A 19863-nucleotide genomic window follows, 5' to 3' on the forward strand; every position below is an offset into this window, starting at 1 on the left:
AATAGAAACAAAAGGTATTAAGTAATTTATAAAAGATCACAAATGAACAATGAAATTTTTTCTAATAAGGTAAAAACAGAAACAAAAGGTATTAAATAAGTAATTTATAAAAGATCACAAATGAACAATGACTTTTTTTTAACTGGAGTGAGTGGGTAAGGGTGTCAGAAGGACATTTGTGGGCACAACGGAAACGCAAACTGGTGCCACCTCACAGGGCAGCCCCCTGGCCTTAGACCAGACTCAGCACTTTCATCTGGATCTGGAACTTTCTTCTTCCTTGACTCCCTCCGTTTACTGAGTGCTCACCACGTGCCAATGACTCTACTTACTCTGGGGGAAACCAGAACCCCATGCTCATGAAACTGAGAGTCCAGGAATTGAAGTAGTCTTCAGAGTAATGCCACTTCCCACAGGGAGGTACAGGCACCATGGGATGTATGTGTGGGTTGGGGTGGGGAGTAACATTTGAAGAAATCGAGGCAGACCTCTCTAAGATAATCTTTTAATAAAACCTGAAGTTTTGAGTAGGAAGTGGCCAAACAGTACAGGACAGAACAAGAACCCCCAGACAGAGTGGCTATTACTTTAAACGCCAGTCTCTAAGAGGGAGAAGGAGAGGCCTATTCAAGGAACTAAAGGAAAAACCAGTGCAACCACACTTCAGAAATCACAGAAGGAGCTGGAGCAGGCACCCAGGGCCAGGCTACAGGGAGTTGGAGAGTCACATGAGACTCAAGGGTTCTAAGCCATAAAATGGCATCAGATTCACTTTTTGAAAATACTTTTTACTTTGAAAAGAAAGGGCTACTGCCAAGGAAAGATGGAACAGTATCAGCAGTGAGGAGTCCATTTTCCACTTCAGGCAGAAGAGACAGCTGGAGCCAGAGCTGGAGCCAGGCCAGGAGCTGTAGGCCCACCGGTCAAGTCCCATCAGCCAGGCCCAGCTAAGGACTGTTCAAGGGCTGCGCGGGGGGCAGACCTCAGTCGGCTTTAGTGACTAAGAAGTATCTCCCTGGTTAGAAGCACTGGTTAGACCTGGAGGTGGCACACACATATCAAGTGAAAAGGAAGGATGGAAAGACTTGTAGTCGACATATCATTAAGAAATGAATTCATGCAGACCCTCTAAGGGTGACCTGAGAAAAAACAGTGGTAATGAGTTTATATATCTACTTGAGTGTGTGTATATGTATGTTTACAACCACTCCTCAGTCTACGTGGCCATGCCTGAGTATATCTACCCACTTGAGTGTGTGTGAGTGTTTGTGTGTGTGTGTTTATAACCACTCCTGAGTCTATATGGCCATGTCTGAGTATATCTACCTTGGTCCAGCCACAGAGAACTAAAAATATGAGATAATAAATGGAAAGTGCTCGTGAAATATCATTACATAGCAGACATACAGGTTGGTGCAAAAGTCATTGCAGTTTTTGCTATTACTTCCAATGACAAAATTACTTGGTGCAACTATTTTTGCACCAATCTAATACCATGATGTATACCGAATGTTCCTAAATGAAATACTGGGATGGATTCTTTTCAAACGCTGCTCAGATGTTAGACCACGGAAACAAAAATGATTTAAGTATACTTCAAGAAAGGCCAGGCATAGTGGCTCACACCTGTAATCCCAGCACTCTGAGAGGCTGAGGAGGGTGGATTACTTGAGGCCAGGAGTTTGAGACCAACCTGGCCAACATGGTGAAACCCTGTCTCTACTAAAACAAAACAAAACAAAACAAAACAAAACAAAAACAAGCAGCTATAAACAAGAAGAAAGTAAAGTAACAGCAACATACATAGAAAATTCCTACACCCAAAAAAGTATCAGAAAATAAAACACGAGATAACTCAAAATAATTCTAGTGTGACTGTGATAATATATTGGTTAAAATATTTTCTGTTTCCAAACAAAGCAATTTATAAGTGGCTTTCCTTTTCAAAAGAAAAAAGTAACAGAGAACATTCCTCCAGTTTACTTCTATAAGTGTATGCTTGAGAACTCCAAAATAACACACTCCAAATGCTGTAAATATGGTTCAGCAAACCACAGAAAGGCACACAAGGAGGCTGCCATCAATGCCATTCAAAGAGGTAACTGTGAAATACTGGAAACTGAGGAGGAGGTAAACAGCAAACATTCTTAACGAAAAAATAAATTCTAAACTGTGCTCAATAATAAGCCTAAACTGATGCATTTTTTAACACTACCGGTTTTACTCATCAAACATCTGTATCAGAACCACCAGCCATGAAGCAGTGTGCCACAGCTGAAAGAACAGTGGATTGGAGTCAGATGATCTAGGTTCAAGCACCAGCTCTACCTAAAACTACTGTGACTCAGGGCAAACAGTTCACAAACCGCAGGTTTCTCATCTAGAACTTGGAAAGCACATCAACTCCCCTTTGGACGGTGCTGGATATGAGAACTAGGACTCTAAATGTTATCTGACACACACAAGGAAGTCAAAAAGCAGCTGTCGTTATTATTATTGACATGTGAAACTTCCACTTCTTAGATGATCAGCAATGATGGCTTTTTCAAATGGTAAATTTTCATGTACATTTGAAATAAACATACTGAAAATTATTTTTAAAGTACTTGAAGTTCAAGTATCACAGACGTACAAAAGACGTAACAGCAGAATGTCTTCTTGAACATTTTATGCCATTTTGGGGTGAAACTAACATAACATAAAAAGCCGTTTTACAGTGCATCATTCAGTGGCATTGACTGTATTCACGATGTTGTGCGACCAACTCTATCAAGTCCCAAAACATTTCCATCACCAAAACACGAAACCCAATGCCCGTTAGGCAGATGCTTCGTGCTCCCTTCTTCCGCTTGTCCATGGCCACCTCCAATCTGCAGTCTATCTCTACTAATTTACCAATTGTGGATATTTCATATAGATGAAGTCACAAAGTATGGGACCTTTTGCATCTGGCTTCTTCCACATAGCATAATGTTTTTGAGGTTCATCCAGGTTGTAGCATGTAGCAACCCTTCATGATTTCTCAATTTGCTATCCATTCGTTTATCCGCTCATCTTTTAGTGAACATCCGGGGTATTATCACGTTTTGGTTATTGTAAATAGTGAATAAACACTAAATAAACACTGGGTCCCTGCTTTAAATTCTTTTAAACCATTTGAGAAACTGTTGTTTGTGTTTTCCGCAGCTGCTGAACCACTTTGTTCCCACAGGCAATGTGCAAACATTCCAATTTCTCCAGATCCTCTTTCGCACGCGATATTCTTTATTTTCAAAATTATAGCCAACCCAGTGGTGTATGGTGATGCCTCATACAGATTTGTACTTCCCTATGGTCTAAGGCTGCTGACTGACTTATCATTTCACATGCATGTTGGCCATCTGTATATCTTCTTCGGAGAACTGTCCGTTCAGGTCATTTGTCTATTTTCTAATTGGATTATCTTTCTGATGTTGAAATTGTAAGAGTTCTTCATGTATCCTGGATACTGGATCCTTATCGGATATACAATTTTCTCTCATTCTTTCTTTTTACATTTTTGATAATGCCCTTAGATGCACGAAAGTGTATTAGCTTTTGTTTATCTGTGAATGTCTTAACAACTTCTTTTTGGCTTTTTTTTTGAGACGGAGTCTTGCTCTTTCACCCAGGCTAGAGTGCAGTGGCATGATCTCAGCTCATTGCAACCTCTGCCTCCCAGGTTCAAGCGATTCTCCTGCCTCAGCCTCCTGACTAACTGGGATTACAGGTGCATACCACCATGCCCAGCTAATTTTTGTATTTTTAGTACAGACAGAGTTTCACCACATTGGCCAGGCTGGTCTCGAACTCAGGTGATCCACCTGCCTCGGCCTCCCAAAGTGCTGAGATTACAGGCATGAGCCACCAGGACCAGAAAACTTCTTCATTTCTGAATGACAGTTTTACCAGATACAGAATTCTTAGTTGACAGGTTTTTTTTGCTCCTCTCTCACCATTTTTAAAATGTCACCCCAATGCCTTCAGACCCCCATGGCTTCTGATAAATCCTACTGAGGGTCCCTTGTGTGTGACCAGTTACTTCTCTCTCTCTCTGCTTTCAGGGTGTCCTCTTAGTCTGTGGGTGTCAGCTGCTTGGTTATGTATCTCATTATGGATTTTTCTCCTGTTATCCTTCATGGGCTTTGCTGCACTTCCTCAACGTACAGATTAATGTCTTTTATCAAATTTAGAAAGTTTTTGGCCATTATCCCTTCATATATTTTCTCTGTCCTCTTTCTCCTCGCCTTCTTGCATCTCCATCATGTGTATCTGGTATGCTTGATGCTGTCCCATAGGTCTCTTAAGAGCTGCTCTTTTTTTTTTTTTTCCATTCTTTCTGCTCCTCAAACTAGGTAAGTACAACTGACCTAGGCTTAAGTTCACTGATTCTCTGGTGTGCTCAATTCCGTTACTGAAACCCTCTAGTGTTTCTTTCCACCTACTATACTTGTCAGTGCCAGAATTTGTTTGCTTCCTTTAGATAATCCTCTACTTGTTCTTACATCATTCTCCTGATATCTTTTAAGCAATATCCCCATGATTTCCTTGAGCACCTTGGCACACTTAAGTCAGCTGATTTAAACTTTTTGTCTCCTAAGTCTGATGTCTGGCTTTCCTCAGGGGCAGCTACTATTACCTTCTTCTGGGAGTGGGCCACATTTTGTTTTGTTGCATACTTTGTAATGTTTTTTGTAGAAAACTGAACACACACCGGGCACAGTGGCTCACACCTATAATCACAGCACTTTGGGAGGCCAAGGCAAGTGGATCACCTGAGGTCAGGAGTTCGAGACCAGCCTGGCCAACATGGTGAAACCCCATCTCTACAAAATACAAAAAATAGCCAGGCATCGTGGCACATGCCTGTAATTCCAGCTACTCGGGAGGCTGAGGCAGGAGAATCACTTGAAGCTGGGGGGGCAGAGATTGCACTGAGCTGAGATCGTACCATTGCACTCCAGCCTGGGTGACAGAGCAAGACTCTGTCTAAAAAAAGAAAAAAAAAAGAAAACTGGACATATATTTTAACCGGGTAATTCTTGAAATTAGCTATTTCTCCCTCTTCTTGGTTGATTTTGTTGTTACATGCTGTAGCTGTGTTCGTCTACTGATTTTTCTACACTATTTTTGTAAAGTGTGTATTCTTTATCATGGATGGTCTCTAAAGTCTCTCTTCCATTCTTATATTCAGACAGTGTTCTGACAAAGATTCCCTTCAATATGAAGAGAGAAAAAGGAGGGGCAGGGGAGGAGGAAACAAACCCAAACAAAACCCGTCCTGGGCTTTGCAGCCTGGCTCTGTGCTGCAGCCTCACGCAGGATTTAGCCAGGCCATTAACAACTCTGCTGCATCCTTCCCCTCCTACTTGCACTGAGCCTAGAAACCAGCCAGAGGGAAAGACTTTAGATCTGAGCGTGCCTCCAGTTCTTGGCTTGCATGTCACTTTCAAACTTCCCAGCAGCACAGGGGAATTTCTGAATGCTCAAATTTCCCAAAGAGACTCCCTCCCCAGCTTCTTCTGCCTGGCACTTGACACTCTACTGTCTGGCTTGACTGTCATCTTTTGCCCTAGGCTACTACAGGCTGTTCATTAGCCTTGCATATGTTTGAGAAATCCCGCTACATTTCTGCTTTTCTGTCCTGAGTTCAAGTTAGGTGAAAAAAGACAAGCACCTAGCGTCAACCCTCCAAGCAGTCCCCCAACTGGTTAGACGCAGAAACAATTCTTTTGGAATAAGCTGCAAACAGCGAACATGGGCCATCATCTTCAAGACTAGTGCCCTGTTACAGGATTGGGAGAAGGTGTTGAGATCAAGGCAATTGTGGGGAAAAATCTTTCCAACTGTTTCTAGGTTGACTTTTTCTGGAAGCAGCAATTTCCTGGGTGCTGTAAACCTTTGACTTTTCTAGAGCTCTGAAGTAGTTAGTTCTAACAGTTTCTGCCTGATTTTCAATGTTTCTGTGGAAGGGCAGACATATGGAGCCGCCAACTCTGCCATTTCACTGCCATCACCACTCTAGTTATTTCTGAATGATACAATTAATACACCAGAAAAACATCTCTGCCTAGCCCCTCCGTTACAACAATTTTAAAAATAAGATAGATCTATATTATATTTTTACAAAGACAATGCAAAGTTATACATAATTTACCAGGCCATTTGGGGGTTTTTTCCTCCAATACTAAGGCCTACCTTCTTCATCCTTCCTCCACCATGCCACCATTCAAGCATCAAAGGGTTTTAATAATTTTTCAACTCCATGGAGAAAAAACATTGTTTCCAACAGATCATACTAGGACAACGTGATATTCATACAAAAGAATATGGACCCACACCTTACCCCATACACAAAATGAATTAAACAACCCAGTTAAAAAGTTGGCAAAAGGGATGGGCGTGGCTCACACCTGTAATCCCAGCCCGAGGCGGGTGGATCACGAGGTCAGGAGTTCAAGACCAGTCTGGCCAACATAGTGAAACCCGTATCTACTAAAAATACAAAACGTCAGCCAGGCGCAGTGGCAGGCACCTGTAAACCCAGTTACTTGGGAGGCTGAGGCAGGAGGATTGCTTGAACCTGGGAGGTGGAGGCTGCAGTGAACGGAGATCGTGCCACTACCCTCCAGCCTGGGCGACAGAGCAAGACTCCGTCTCAAAAAAAGAAAAAAAAAAAAAAAAAAAACTCGGCAAAGGATCTGAGCAGTTATTTACCCAGAAAAGATATACAAACAGCTAATCAGCTAATAAGCAAATGCAAAGATGCTCAACATCATTAATCATTAGGAACATACAAACCCAAACCACGACGAGATACTACTTCACACCCACTCTAATCAAAAAGCAGTGGCTACAATAAAATAGGCAGAGAGTAATGTACAGGTGAGGATGTGGGAAAACTGGAACCCTCATCCATTGCTGGTAGGGATGTAAAATGGTGTGGCCAATTAGGAAAGCAGGTTGACAATTCTTTAAAACGCTAACCATAGAGTTACCAAATAATCCAGCAATTTCACTCCTAGGTATATATCCAAAATAAATGAAAACAATTTTCACACAAAAGCTTGTACACAAATGTCCATAGCTGCATTATTCACAACAGTCACAAAGTAGAAACAACCCCAAATGTCTATCCACTAATGAATGGATACACAAAACGTGCTCTATCATACATTGGAATATTACTGAGCAGCAAAAGGAAATAAAGTACTGATGAAAGTTACTACCAGATGAACCTTGAAAACATGCCCAGTGAAAGTAGTTGGTGACAAAGGGCCACATGTTGCATAATTCCATTGATATGAAATGTGCAGAGTGGGCAAAACCACAGAGACAAAAAAGGAGAACAGTGGCTGCCTGGAGCTGGGGTAGGGTGGTGAGGGAAACAGAGAATGACTACTGCCTTCTAATGTATTCAGGGCTCCTTCTGAGAATGTCAAAAGTGTGCTAAACTTAAATGACAGTGATGGTGATGGCTGCACAACTTTATGAATATACCAAAAAACACTGAATTGTATACTTTACATGGATAAATTTTATGTTACGTGAAATACAGCCCAATAAGGTGTTAAAAGTAAGTCATTTTTGAAGGTACTATCTCAAGTTAAATAATTCATTGTAAATGTCCTCTTACAAACAGAAGATAAAAATCCACTGTAAACTTTTTAAACAGACTTTGGGGTTATTATGAATACCCATTCTGTTTTTGAGCGTCTCCCTTATTCCCAAGGTTTTCAGTCACTTTTTTACTGTCTCATGCCTACCTGTAATCATTTTCCTCCCTCTCTTCTTAATACATTGCTTCTTTTACTACTATGGACTGAAAAATCATAAACAAGCGCTTGAAAGATGTAAGTGAAGCAAGAGTTAAGGCCCTGAATGAAGGTGAAGGAGAAACGTGCATGCATCAGTTACCATCTCAGATCACGATATTTATTTCTGTTGTTCAAAGGCCTCTGTACTTAAGAATAGGTTAATGCCATGGTATAGACGTTTGACCTTTATGAGTGTGTTTAAAATATAATACCAAGATAGATTTTAGATAAAGTGACATTATGCCTCTCAGAAAATATGTATATACCAATAGGGCACATTATATGATTATTAATAATATATGTACATGCCTGTGTGGTTGTGTGTGCGTTTGTATATATGTGTGCACGACATACATCCAAACATCTAGAGAATGAACAAAAGTCTACCCTAAAATTGCATGCACTATACATTATAAGGAAATTAATTAGATATCATACACAATCACATAATACTATTTCCAGTAATAGAATTAAAATGTTTTCATACATTTGTTATGTTAACTCTAAAATGATAATTACAGTAAGCAAACGCTAAGCACAATTAAAGCATCTTGCTGACCTCTTACTGTAAGCTTGCTATATAGCTGTGAATTCACCTCCTTGTCACGCTGAAAACGCCGAAATTCATCGATTGCTTCCCGTGTCATAGTCACAGCCAAGACAAATCCCTACAAAACAAAATAAGGTATTTTTAGAAAACTGAACTTTAACAAAAAAGAGAAAATTATTTGTTACTTGGTTTAACTTTTTTCCTTCCATTTATATTACTCTCTAAAACATAAAATAAATGAAAATCAAAAATGTCAAAAAGTAACAATGAAATATTACAAAAGGATTCACTGTAAAAGGCTTACAACTCTTAGTATACTCCCAAAATTTTTAATTCACCTCCTAATATATACTTCAAGCTAAATGTCAGAAAATACCTAGTAACCCAAAGAAAAAGAAATTAACAATCTTCGATAAACCCACAAATTACATTTAGAATACCTGGGCATTCAAATACAAAATTTACAATCACTGATATAAAAATCTTATACTTAATTTCTGCACTTAAATTTTTCTTACAGAATAAAAGTATTTAGGAACACAAAACAATTCCCAGATAGATAATCACACATCAATTTTCTTACATAGTGCATTATTATATAACTCCAGTAGGATGAACAATTATAGTGCTTTCATCTCACTTTTAAGCAAAAATCTGACTATATTACTAATATGATGCTATCTAGAAAAAAAATTTTATATCCTCATAATTTATTGTGAAGCCCATTATACGACTAATATAAAGCTAATGCCCATCATTTTTAAAGGCTGCATATATATTTTCTGACATGTTACAGAAATATTCTTCAAGTCAATCTCTATTATTAATGATGACCTTGCTTCAGTCAAAACGGTAAATAACGGAACACTGGATGTATGTCCACTGAAAGCAAAATAATCTATTTTATTTCAGTTTTTTGTTTTCTGTATAACCAATAGGCCAAATTAAGTGTGCTGCTGGAGAATGTTTCTTATATTTACTGAAATGGTATTTTTCTCATGTGTCCTATTTGAAAACCCCTTCAACAGTCATGACTTAAACATGGATTCTTCCAGTCTCTTTCCCATTCAAAATCAACCTGACAGCCTGTCTCTCTCACTCCTTTTCAGCCCCTCTGCCATCTCTCTTCAGCCACACTGTGTGCTCTCCCCCTAATCATGAGCCTCCCTTGGCCCTACAACCATCTCTCCCTGAGCACATCGAGCCCTTAGTCTGCACTCTGCACCATCGGAAACCTTTTCACATCCAGTTTACTTCTCCACTTGCCACAATTTCCTTCTACCACCACTTGACTAAAACTACTCTCAAGTAAGGTGGACCATCTCAAGAAACTTCCCATTCCTCTGTGCATTACAATCGTTCACCAGGCCCTCTTTCTAATTCCCCATCCCTTGGCTTCCTGGACAGCACATTCTCCTGGTGCCATGTACCCCTCTTTATCCAGTCACCCCAAAGCTGGCCTCAGTCCACAGATGGCCCAATTCTCTACCCATCCCACTGCCATCGTCCATAAGCAATACTATGGCTCCTTCCTCCAACTGCTAACTGTGCTTCCTTCTACACCTCTCTCCAGCCTGACTGCATTCTGTGTGGCACCCCAGCCAGACCCAGGCTCTCCCCAGCTATCCCACTGAAATACAGTGCTCTCCCCAAGTCCCCAACCGTACGAATAGACAGATCTCTAGCCTTGTCCCCCACTCAATACTGCCGTATCCTTCAACACTAGGGAACTATGAGTAGTCTCCTGAAACACCATGATGTCTTTCTGATCTTTGCCAGTGTATTCCCAGGGGTTATTGGAAGCATTGTTTTGAGAAGTATCCTAAAGCCACTCTTGGACTCAAGGAAAAAGCAGCCATGAACAAATTGTGATGTGCCCCACTTGCAAAAAAGGCAGGCATGGCACGGCATGTGCCATGTATTTGCCCTGGTCTCCACTGAAGACAACGGCTGATGAGCAAGAGTAAGACCTCACTTAGGTCCTTTAGCACACACTGTATTCTTTTTTTAGATAAGTTTTATCAACATATAATTCACATGCCATAAAATTAACACTATAAAAGTATACAATTCGTTTTTTAGTACCTTCACAGAGTTGTACAACCATCACTGTCATCTAATTTTAGAAGATTTCCATCACCCCAAAAAGAAGCAACATACCCATTGGAAGTCACCTCCCACTCCCTCCCACTCCTAGGCCCTGGCAATGACTCATCTCCTTTCTGTCTCTATGGGTTTTCCTATTCTGGGTGACAACATGGTAATTCTGCGCATAGTATTTTGAAGAACTGCCAAACTGTTCCTCAAAGTGGCTCCACCACTTTACATTCCCGCCAGCAACTAATGAGGGTACCAACGTCTCCACATCCTCACCAACACTTGTTACTGTCTGCCCTTTGTATTGTAGCTATCCTACTAGGTGTGAAGTAGTATCTCTGGTTTTAACTGGCATTCCCCTACTGACTAATGATGGTGAACAACTTTTCACATGCTTATTGGCCATTTGTATATCTTCTTTGGGTAAATGTCTATTCAGACCCTTTACCTACTTCTTTCCAAGGTTTAATTGTTGAATTATAGGAGTTACTATTTTGGTGCCCTAGTTGAAAATCAATGTGTCATAAATGTCAAGGTTGATTTCTGGATTCTCAATTACATTGATCTATGCACCTATCTTTATGTCAGTACCATACTGTCTTGATCACGCAGTTTGTAGTAAGTTTGGGAATGGGAAAGTGTGAGTCCTCCAACTTTGATCTATTGTTTTCTACGATGTATTAACTACTCTGAGTCCCTTGTATTTTCATATGGATTTTAGGCTCAATCTGCCAATTTATCCAAAAAAATTTTTTTTAAATAAAAAAAAAGCCAGCTAGGATTCTGTTAAGCATTGGATTAAATTTGTAGGTCAATTTGAAGAGTGCTGCCATCTTAACAATATTAAGTCCTTCAACTAATGAACGACTTTCCACTTATTCAGACCTTTCATTTTTTTCAAAATTCTTTCATAGTTTTCAGTATGTAATTTCATGCTTTAAGTTTATTCCTATTATTTTCTTTTTGATGAAATTATAAATGGAATTGTTATCCTAATTTCATTTTGGGATGGTCATTGCTAGAAATACAAGTGACTTCTGTATGTTCATCTTGTATCCTGCAACCCTGCTAATTCATTTTGTTTAGTTACAATATTTCCGTGTGTAGATTCCCTAGGTTTTCCTATCAACAAGATCAAGCCATCTGTGACTAGAGAGAGACTTTCTTCTTTCTTTCCATCTAGACGCCTTTTACTTCATTTTCTTCTAACTGCCCTATTTACCTTCAATACAATGTTGAATAGAACTAGTGGGAGCAAACACCCTTGTTCCTAAGCTTAAGGGGAACACATTCAGTCTTTTATGACTAAGAGTGATGCCAGCTGTGTAAAGTACAAAATTTTAAGAATAGAAGAAATTTTTGTATTATAATAAATGTCTCCATAATAGAGTGAAGAATATACAATAGGGAATGATGGCTAGTTTCTTCAAAGCTGATAACAAGTCATGACAAAGCAGCAATGAAATAAAAGTAGTCATCAAAAAGCCTATTAGTTAGAGACAAAGAAGAACTTGAATATAAATTCATCGTTTTATTGAACTAGAGTTAGCAACAGAAAAACAAAGAAAATGAATATGAAAAGCAAAAGCAGCAGACATCCCCAAAAAAGTTCGAAGAAAGTTGGTGTTATCAAAAGCCTTAAAATTTGCACATATTTAACCAAGCAGTTTTACTTCTAGAAACTTATCCTAAAGGAAAAATTCTAGGATCACAGCATGAATATGAAAAATTAGAAATAACCTGAATGTCCACAAGTAAGAAATTCATAGCACAGAGTCATATGAGGAAATGCTCTATTTCCTTGATTCAACGATGTCACTGGTTTTAAGATACATCAGTATTATTTTCGTAGTAGTCTTGGGTAGGAAGACAACAGCATTGTAAATACATACATTTTATAAGCCACAGCTCAATTTTAATAACATAAAAAACATGCATCTTTGAATCCAGGAAATATACTTGTCTGCGGCTATTCCCACGTAAGAGAAGATTTACTGCTACAGACTCATGTTCATGATGCAGAGGTAACTTCTTAAAGTTCTGTTTGTGACTCACTGAGACAGAGAATGAAAGTGATTAGCAAGCACATTTTATTTATATAGTATAGACAATATTTTAAAGGAGTGTTTTTTAATCAGGTAAGCATATCATAATCACCTGAAAGACTTTTGGAACACAAATTTGCTCCAACCCTATCTGAAACGTGTACTTTTACCTCTAATTTCCAGGGAAGAGATCTCAGACACATATGTTAAACTCTCCAGGTGACTCTAATTTTCACCCCTTTAAACTTATGGCTTAAAGACAGCAAAAGTTGACCAAATTCATTAAGTAATCATAAACCACAAAAATGTGCTAGTTCCTAAGAACTCGAGGAAGTCAGTGAAATTAAGCTCCTACTTCAAATGAAGTAGTATTAAAGAAGACAGAACAAAGAGGGTTAGGTCCCAAGTCCTGAAAACAGGAGTTAAACACTGTTAAGAGGAAACAGGATCCTGGTCACGGGCAAGGACTATGAGAGTGTCCAAGCTGCCTTACGACACATTTCCAAATCTGTTTCTCTGAATAAGTAACACAAGTGTAGGATTCTCAACATCCAAAAGATGTCACCACCACCATGTCCATCTCCAGCATATCTATCCTGAGGAAATGCCCAATGGCCAGCCTAGGAACATAAAAGAGACTAAAGGAGAGGGAAGTTAAGGCCACCATTTCCTTCTGCCACTGGAGTCTACAATAAATGAGCCTCTACCGTAAGAGTTTAGATCTGAGTTCTTAAATGGATCATTACAGATTGGTGGTTTATGGAGGACTGGAGTAAGCAAGTCTTACTGTAGGAGCACTTAGGTCTTCCCACTACCTCGGTACCAACCAGGTCAGAGGTTTATGCTATAACACTGCTCCCTAGAAAAATCAAAACTGGAAGCAGAAGGGCCATATAAACTACTGACATCCTGGAAACAGCAGTATTTGTGCACGAGTGTGTCAGACAGACTGGACAACATGGACTTCTTCTCACATGGCTTGTCCACAGCCTTTCTCCTATTTCTCCAGATAACCCAAGAACCACGTGGAGTGAGTCCAAAACAATACACATTTTTGTAAAAGGAGAAAAAGTTAGATGGGTACATTACAGGTTTGCCTTTGACGGCTTATCATGTGCCATACACTTTTCCAAGTATCCTAAATGAGTTACCCCTTTTAAATGGCACAAAAGTCTTACAAAGTATGTATCTTTACCTCTAATTTACAGATAAGCAAATTGAGACACAAAGGGGGTAAGTAACCTTACCAAGGCCACACAGATCACTAACAATGGTTGTCTCTGCATGATTCCAAGCAATTGCATTTTGTTTTCCTTTTCTTACTTTGCCCACACCTCTAATGCAGAGACATGCACATGAAAAAAGAGTGGATGGAAGGAAGGATTTTTAAATAAGACTGAAAAATCAAAGTCCTCATAGATTGATTTCTCGCCTACAACCTATCTGGTTGCCAATTATCTATTAACAAAGTAGCAGAAGACATTTTATATAGAAGATACAATGTTAAAAATTGTTAGAGCCAGAGCTGTCTTTATCTAAAGATCTTCTGCATAGACAGATCTATTCTACCTCATTCATTTTGATAGAAGCATGACATTCTGTTTTGTTACTCTGATTACACAAGCTTTGCTTTAAAGAATTGTTCTGAAAGCTGAATATGAAAGGTAATCTTCATCCAGACATGATAATGTAATGAAATCAACTTATTTTCAATTTACACTTCTACTATATGGGAAAATATAACATAAATTAGTTCAGACCTAGAGCTAATAAATAATATTACCAAAAGTAACTTAAAAAGAAATATTAATTAAGCTATCACTGTTTTCAAAAACATCTCAATTTTAGTTAGAGAACAGAGGGAGTAAGTTTGAAGTAACTTGTTTTATTTAAAATTAGTGAACAACAGAAATAGAATTTTACAACCGACAACTGTAAAATGGTTTTATGCCTCAGTGGTAGGATTTTGGCTAGAAGAAATCTGGAAATGTTAACTAGTATCTTTTCCTTGAGAAAGTTATAGAACCTTAGAGAACGAGAAAAAATTGAAAAGAAGTCAACGTATATAAAAAGATCACACAGTGTTACAGGCACTGGACACAACGGGGTTAATATAAACTGGTACAGAAAATGCAAGAACTCAAGGGCTTATGAGGAATTCTTGTGGAAGAACATTTTCTTCAGTTAAAAAGAGACATCTATATGTATTTTCAAATCTGCATTATTTTAAATAGTTTCCTTTAAAGAGATTTCTTTAGATTTAGTGTATGTTTAATTATTCCTTAACTTTGTCTAATTTTTCAAACTGTCTTGATTTTCAACATTTTTAAAAGCTTTTTAAAAGAATCAATATGCCCTAGTAAGCTTGCTTCTCGGATTTGAAGGTAAGCCTAAGGTGCACATCAACTTTTTAAGAGATTTGCTCAATCAAAGGTTAAGATGCATATAAACAGTGAAAGCATACTATTCATCATTTGTTATCTGAAAGGTAGCATCAGTTGTGGTTGCTGCCAAACCAAAGAACAAAAGAAAATGATTTAAAAAGTAGATCAATTCTCAGATCTAACAATATGATATTCAGGACACGAGAGAATTCATCTAGGTGTATCAGAAGGCAACGTCAAGCATCATTCAAATGGAAAAAGTGGCTTTTCACTTCTCTAAAAACTTAAAACGCAAATGTAGTGGAATAACAACATCTTTTACATGAATATTGAAGTAGTTGCTTATTGAAGTACTTATCCAAAAATAATTAAAGCTAATATATGTCAAAAAATGATAAAGTACTTCAAAATAACAGGATGAAAATTCAAGTTAAAGGACTAAAAATTGCAGCTAGAACTGGAAATGAACGAGCATATGAAAAGAAAAAACAAAGAAATGTTTTCTTGTCTTGATAAACAGATGTGTGTGTGCTTGCGTGCACACTTCACTCAAGTATGGCCAAGATCATCAATTTTGTGAACAAATCAAATAAAATTCTTCATAAAGAACCATCTAAAGGACATTTTCTCTGGTTGAAAGCTAGTTAAATCACGGTAAGTTCAAAAGGCCGAAGCAAAATATACATAAATACATTTTCCTTTACTTTTTTAAGAAGAATTTGTGTTCTCAGACCATCATTGTTTAAGTTAAAACAGTTTTAACCCACGAGGCAATTTTTTGTTTTTTGAAGACAGGGTCTCACTCTGTCACCCAGGCCGCCGTGCAGTGGCGCAATTTTGGCTCACTACAACCTCTGCCTCCCAGGCTCAAGCAATTCTCCAACCTCAGCCTCCTGAGTAGCTGGGACTAAAGATATGCACCACCACACACAACTAATTTTTCTATTTTTTGGCAGAGATGGAATTTTACCATCTTACCCAGGTTGGTCTTGAACTCCTGAGCTCAAGATATCCTCCCGCCTTGGCCTCCCACAGTGCTGGGATTACAGGCATGAGCACCCAGCTGGGAAATGATATTTAAGCAGTAAATACAACTGTGAAAGCTATGAATAGAAAAAAAGGGGCTAGAAATAAATACATTAAAATCGTAAATATAATCGGCCGGGCGTGGTCGCTTACGCCTTACGCCTGTAATCCCAGCACTTTGGGAGGCCGAGGCAGGTGGATCACGAGGTCAGGAGATCGAGACCATCCTGGCTAACACAGTGAAACACCGTCTCTACTAAAAATACAAAAAATTAGTCGGGCATGGTGGCGGGCGCCTGTAGTCCCAGCTACTCGAGAGGCTGAGGCAGGAGAATGGCGTGAACCCAGGAGGCAGAGCTTGCAGTGGGAGAGCTTGCAGTGGGCACAGAGGGCGCCAGCGCACTCCAGCCTGGGTGACAGAGCAAGACTCCGTCCAAAAAAAAAAGAGTATGTTGCAATAGGCCACACAGATTAAGATAACCTTTATAGGCCGGGCGCGGTGGCTCAGGCCTGTAATCCCAGCACTTTGGGAGGCCGAGACGGGCGGATCACGAGGTCAGGAGATCGAGACCATCCTGGCTAACGTGGTGAAACCCCATCTCTACTAAAAAAATACAAAAATCTAGCCGGGTGAGGTGGCAGGCGCCTGTAGTCCCAGCTACTCGGGAGGCTGAGGCAGGAGAATGGCGTGAACCCAGGAGGCGGAGCTTGCAGTGAGCCGAGATCTGGCCACTGAACTCCAGCCTGGGTGACAGAGCAAGACTCCGTCTCAAAAAAAAAAAAAAAAAAAGATAACCTTTATAAAAATTTTTAAAGCATACAAAATAGTACTGCGTATTGTTTTAATGACAGATATAAACGTAGTAAACCTATTAACAGATACACAGGAATTATAATCTCACATTCAGAATTGGTTACTGCTAATGTGGTGGAAGGTGGAGAAAAGAAAGGAAAAATAGTTATCTATACCCCCTTCCACGATTACCTAGCTTCAACAACAACTTTCAAAATTCTGTTGTATACACTTCAGTGTTTCTTCTGTGTGTGAATATATGTAATACATACACAAACACACGGCTTCCTTTTCCACCCAGGACGAAATCTGAGAGGATTGGAAAAGTTGACGCCAGGCCCTGTGACCTCCTTTCCAACTGCTTCTTCCCACCCACACCCTTCTTCTGGATGATCTCCTCACACCCTGGAGCATGCTAAAACAGTCCAAGACCTCTGCAGCTGCTCCTCTGCCTGCAACCCTCTTCCCTGTTTCATACCTGTCTGTTTTACCAGTAAGATGTCATTCCAATGTCACCTCACAAGAGAGGCCTTCCTTGACCATCCCATATAGAACACCCCCTTCATCCTCTACTCGTTTTTCCTGCTTCCCATTTTCTTCTTCATAGCCTGATCGTTGGCTACGTGGCATTAGGAGTATACTGCCTTCTCTCCCAGAATTTTAATTCTATTAGAACAGGCTTTGGTTTGTCTTGTTCACTGTTGTATCAACATTTCCTAGACTAGGGCTGGACATGAAGGAGCTCAATACTGACTGATCAAAAGAACTGTGGATTTCATTCTATACATATTTTGAGCCACCTTTTAAAACTTATTCTAATATGTAACTTTTATGTTACTAAACACTTCCTAATCACCATTTTTAAAGCTACACAGTATTCCAACAAGTACACAGGATATAGCAGAGTTTAAATAATCTATTGTTAGACATTTGATTTTTAAAAATATTTATAATGGACATTCTTTAGACTTTGATCAATCATCATTTCTTTAGGATAAATTCCTCAAGTAACAGGTCTTTAATATATATTATCAATGACCCTCCATAAAGGCAACACAGGTGTGCATGCACACTATGCACACCAACGGGGGAGGTCGCTGCATCTATACTAATGAGATGAGCACCACAGTGTTACAGTTTTACCCATGCTCAGCTCCAACGTCTCTTTCAATCTTACTAATTTAATAAGCTAAAAAGTATTCATTTATCTAGTAATTTTGTGTTTATATTACATATAAAGTTACTCATTCCTCAAATCCACCCTACTATGAAGTCTATGTGAAAGAGAATTCAAAAAATGTCCCTCAGCATGGTTTTACTACAGGCAAACAGGAAAGCCTGACTGTGCCTGTCCAGGAAACAAGAATTGAATCTGTCTTCCAGTTCTCCTGCTTCATCTGGAGCCCTCTGGTTAGGGAGATGGAGCCTACCCAAGCCAGGACAGATCCCTCAGGAGCAGACAGCTCGGCTCTCCATGTGGAAGGCCACAACTCACGTGGACCCCGAGGACTGCACTCTTCTTGCACTGAAGGAACCCTTTCACTCTCTGCGTTTCCTACCTAGATTCCTCGGGTCGTCTGCCCAAAAGGGAGCAAATCCAAGAAAGGAAGTAGAGGCCAGGCGCGGTGGCTCATGCCTGTAATTCCAGCACTTTGGGAGGCTGAGGTAGGTGGATCATTTGAGGTGAGGAGTTTGAGACCAGCCTAGCCAACATGGTGAAATGCCATCTCTACTAAGAACACAAGAAGAGCCAGGTGTAGTGGTACACGCCTGTAATCCTAGCTACTCAGGAGGCTGAGGTAGGAGAACTGTGTGAGTCCAGGAGGCAGAGGTTGCAGTGAGCCGAGATTGTGCCACTACACTCCAGCCTGGGCAACAGGGTGAGACTCTAGCTCCAAAAGAATAAAAATAAAGGAAGTAGTACATTTTTCCATGAAAGGAGGAAAGATGATGTACATCTTGTCTGTACAAGCTAAAAGTCAATGAAAACTATCAGCCAATAGCTTAAGACTATCAAGACAGCATATGTTTGAAATGGAAACATTCACTGACAAGCATCATTGCATCATTGGCCTTTTGAAAAACTTTATGCACTGAGATGTCAACCAGACATCGTATGTACTGCACTTGGATATTTCAGAATGCTCACCATGGTCAGGGTGTGAAGAGAGTAACAGAACAGACCCACAGCCCCATTCCCAACAGCTGCATCACACAGGAGGGAGCTGCTGATGACCTGCACCCTTAACACAGGTGCAGAATGACCAAGGAAAACCCCTCTGCCACCACTCTACAGGCAGCGTGCTACCACCACGCTTCCCATGGTTCTCAGAGGGACTGAAGTCACTCAGCAAAATCTTTTACAAGAAGTTCAGTGATGCACTGCAACAACATCATGTTTGTAAAATCTGGTCAACTTAACTTTTAACCATCTCAACTCTTAAAACTATATTCTAAATATTTCATAATTTAACTTAATTTTTAAAGTCTTTTCTTTTACCAGAGGAGCCCAGTAGGTGTAGAGATAGCCTATTTTCAATGCTGGCACAAACTGTGAGCAGGATATTACCAGAAAATAGAGATTCAAGAAAAACTTGAATTGTTCATACAAAACCTAAAAAGGAAAAGAGAAAATTAACAAAATTCCTACAAGGAAAAAAATTAATACCTAAATTAAACAGTTAAAATCAGCACAACATATAACCACATTTCCATCAGTGAGAATATGTTCTGATTCAAAGTAAATGTATTAATTTTCACATTGGCTTTCTAATAGCTATATTACAAAGAAAGGTAAGGTTACTCCCAAAATATATTTTAAATAAACTGAAAATAAGACAATTAGGACGTTCAATTATGTTTAAAAATGTCACCTAAAAGTTTTTTTATTTTTCTTATATGAGATTTTCCAGTTTTCCATACTCATTTAGTAAGTTTTTACATGAACATCAAAAAAAGATAGCAAAACCTTCCCAATGTTAGTAAGCCAGTAAATATACAGGTGTATCTTGATAATGACTCAGAAAATCTTACAATGGAAAAGACATATTAATCTTATATTTATGAAGTGGTAAAAAACAAATAAATAGCCACTTTTTTTTTTTAACACGGACATCCAGGTGGCTTTACAAAG

The 19863-nt window shown here is 39.3% G+C and overlaps 1 protein-coding gene across 11 annotated transcripts in view; it reads right to left on the reverse strand.

The window, feature by feature from the left end:
• LOC105489277 (ATPase phospholipid transporting 9B (putative)) overlaps window positions 1-19863 on the reverse strand; it is a 289967-nt gene that overhangs the window by 231408 nt on the left and 38696 nt on the right. For 9 of the 11 annotated variants that reach the window (XM_071085806.1, XM_071085805.1, XM_071085804.1 and 6 more), the window contains exons 4-5: window positions 19231-19344; window positions 8395-8503 (exon numbers count right to left, since the gene is read on the reverse strand). In XM_071085806.1, coding sequence (XP_070941907.1) covers window positions 8395-8503; window positions 19231-19344 — 223 coding nt within the window. Of the gene's footprint in view, window positions 1-8394; window positions 8506-19230; window positions 19345-19863 lie in introns of those variants that run through there. The other 2 variants (XM_071085812.1, XM_071085813.1) reach the window with 2 other exon arrangements.

Source organism: Macaca nemestrina, chromosome 19 (genome assembly GCF_043159975.1).
Source record: "Macaca nemestrina isolate mMacNem1 chromosome 19, mMacNem.hap1, whole genome shotgun sequence".
NCBI classification, from domain to species: Eukaryota; Metazoa; Chordata; class Mammalia; order Primates; family Cercopithecidae; genus Macaca; species Macaca nemestrina.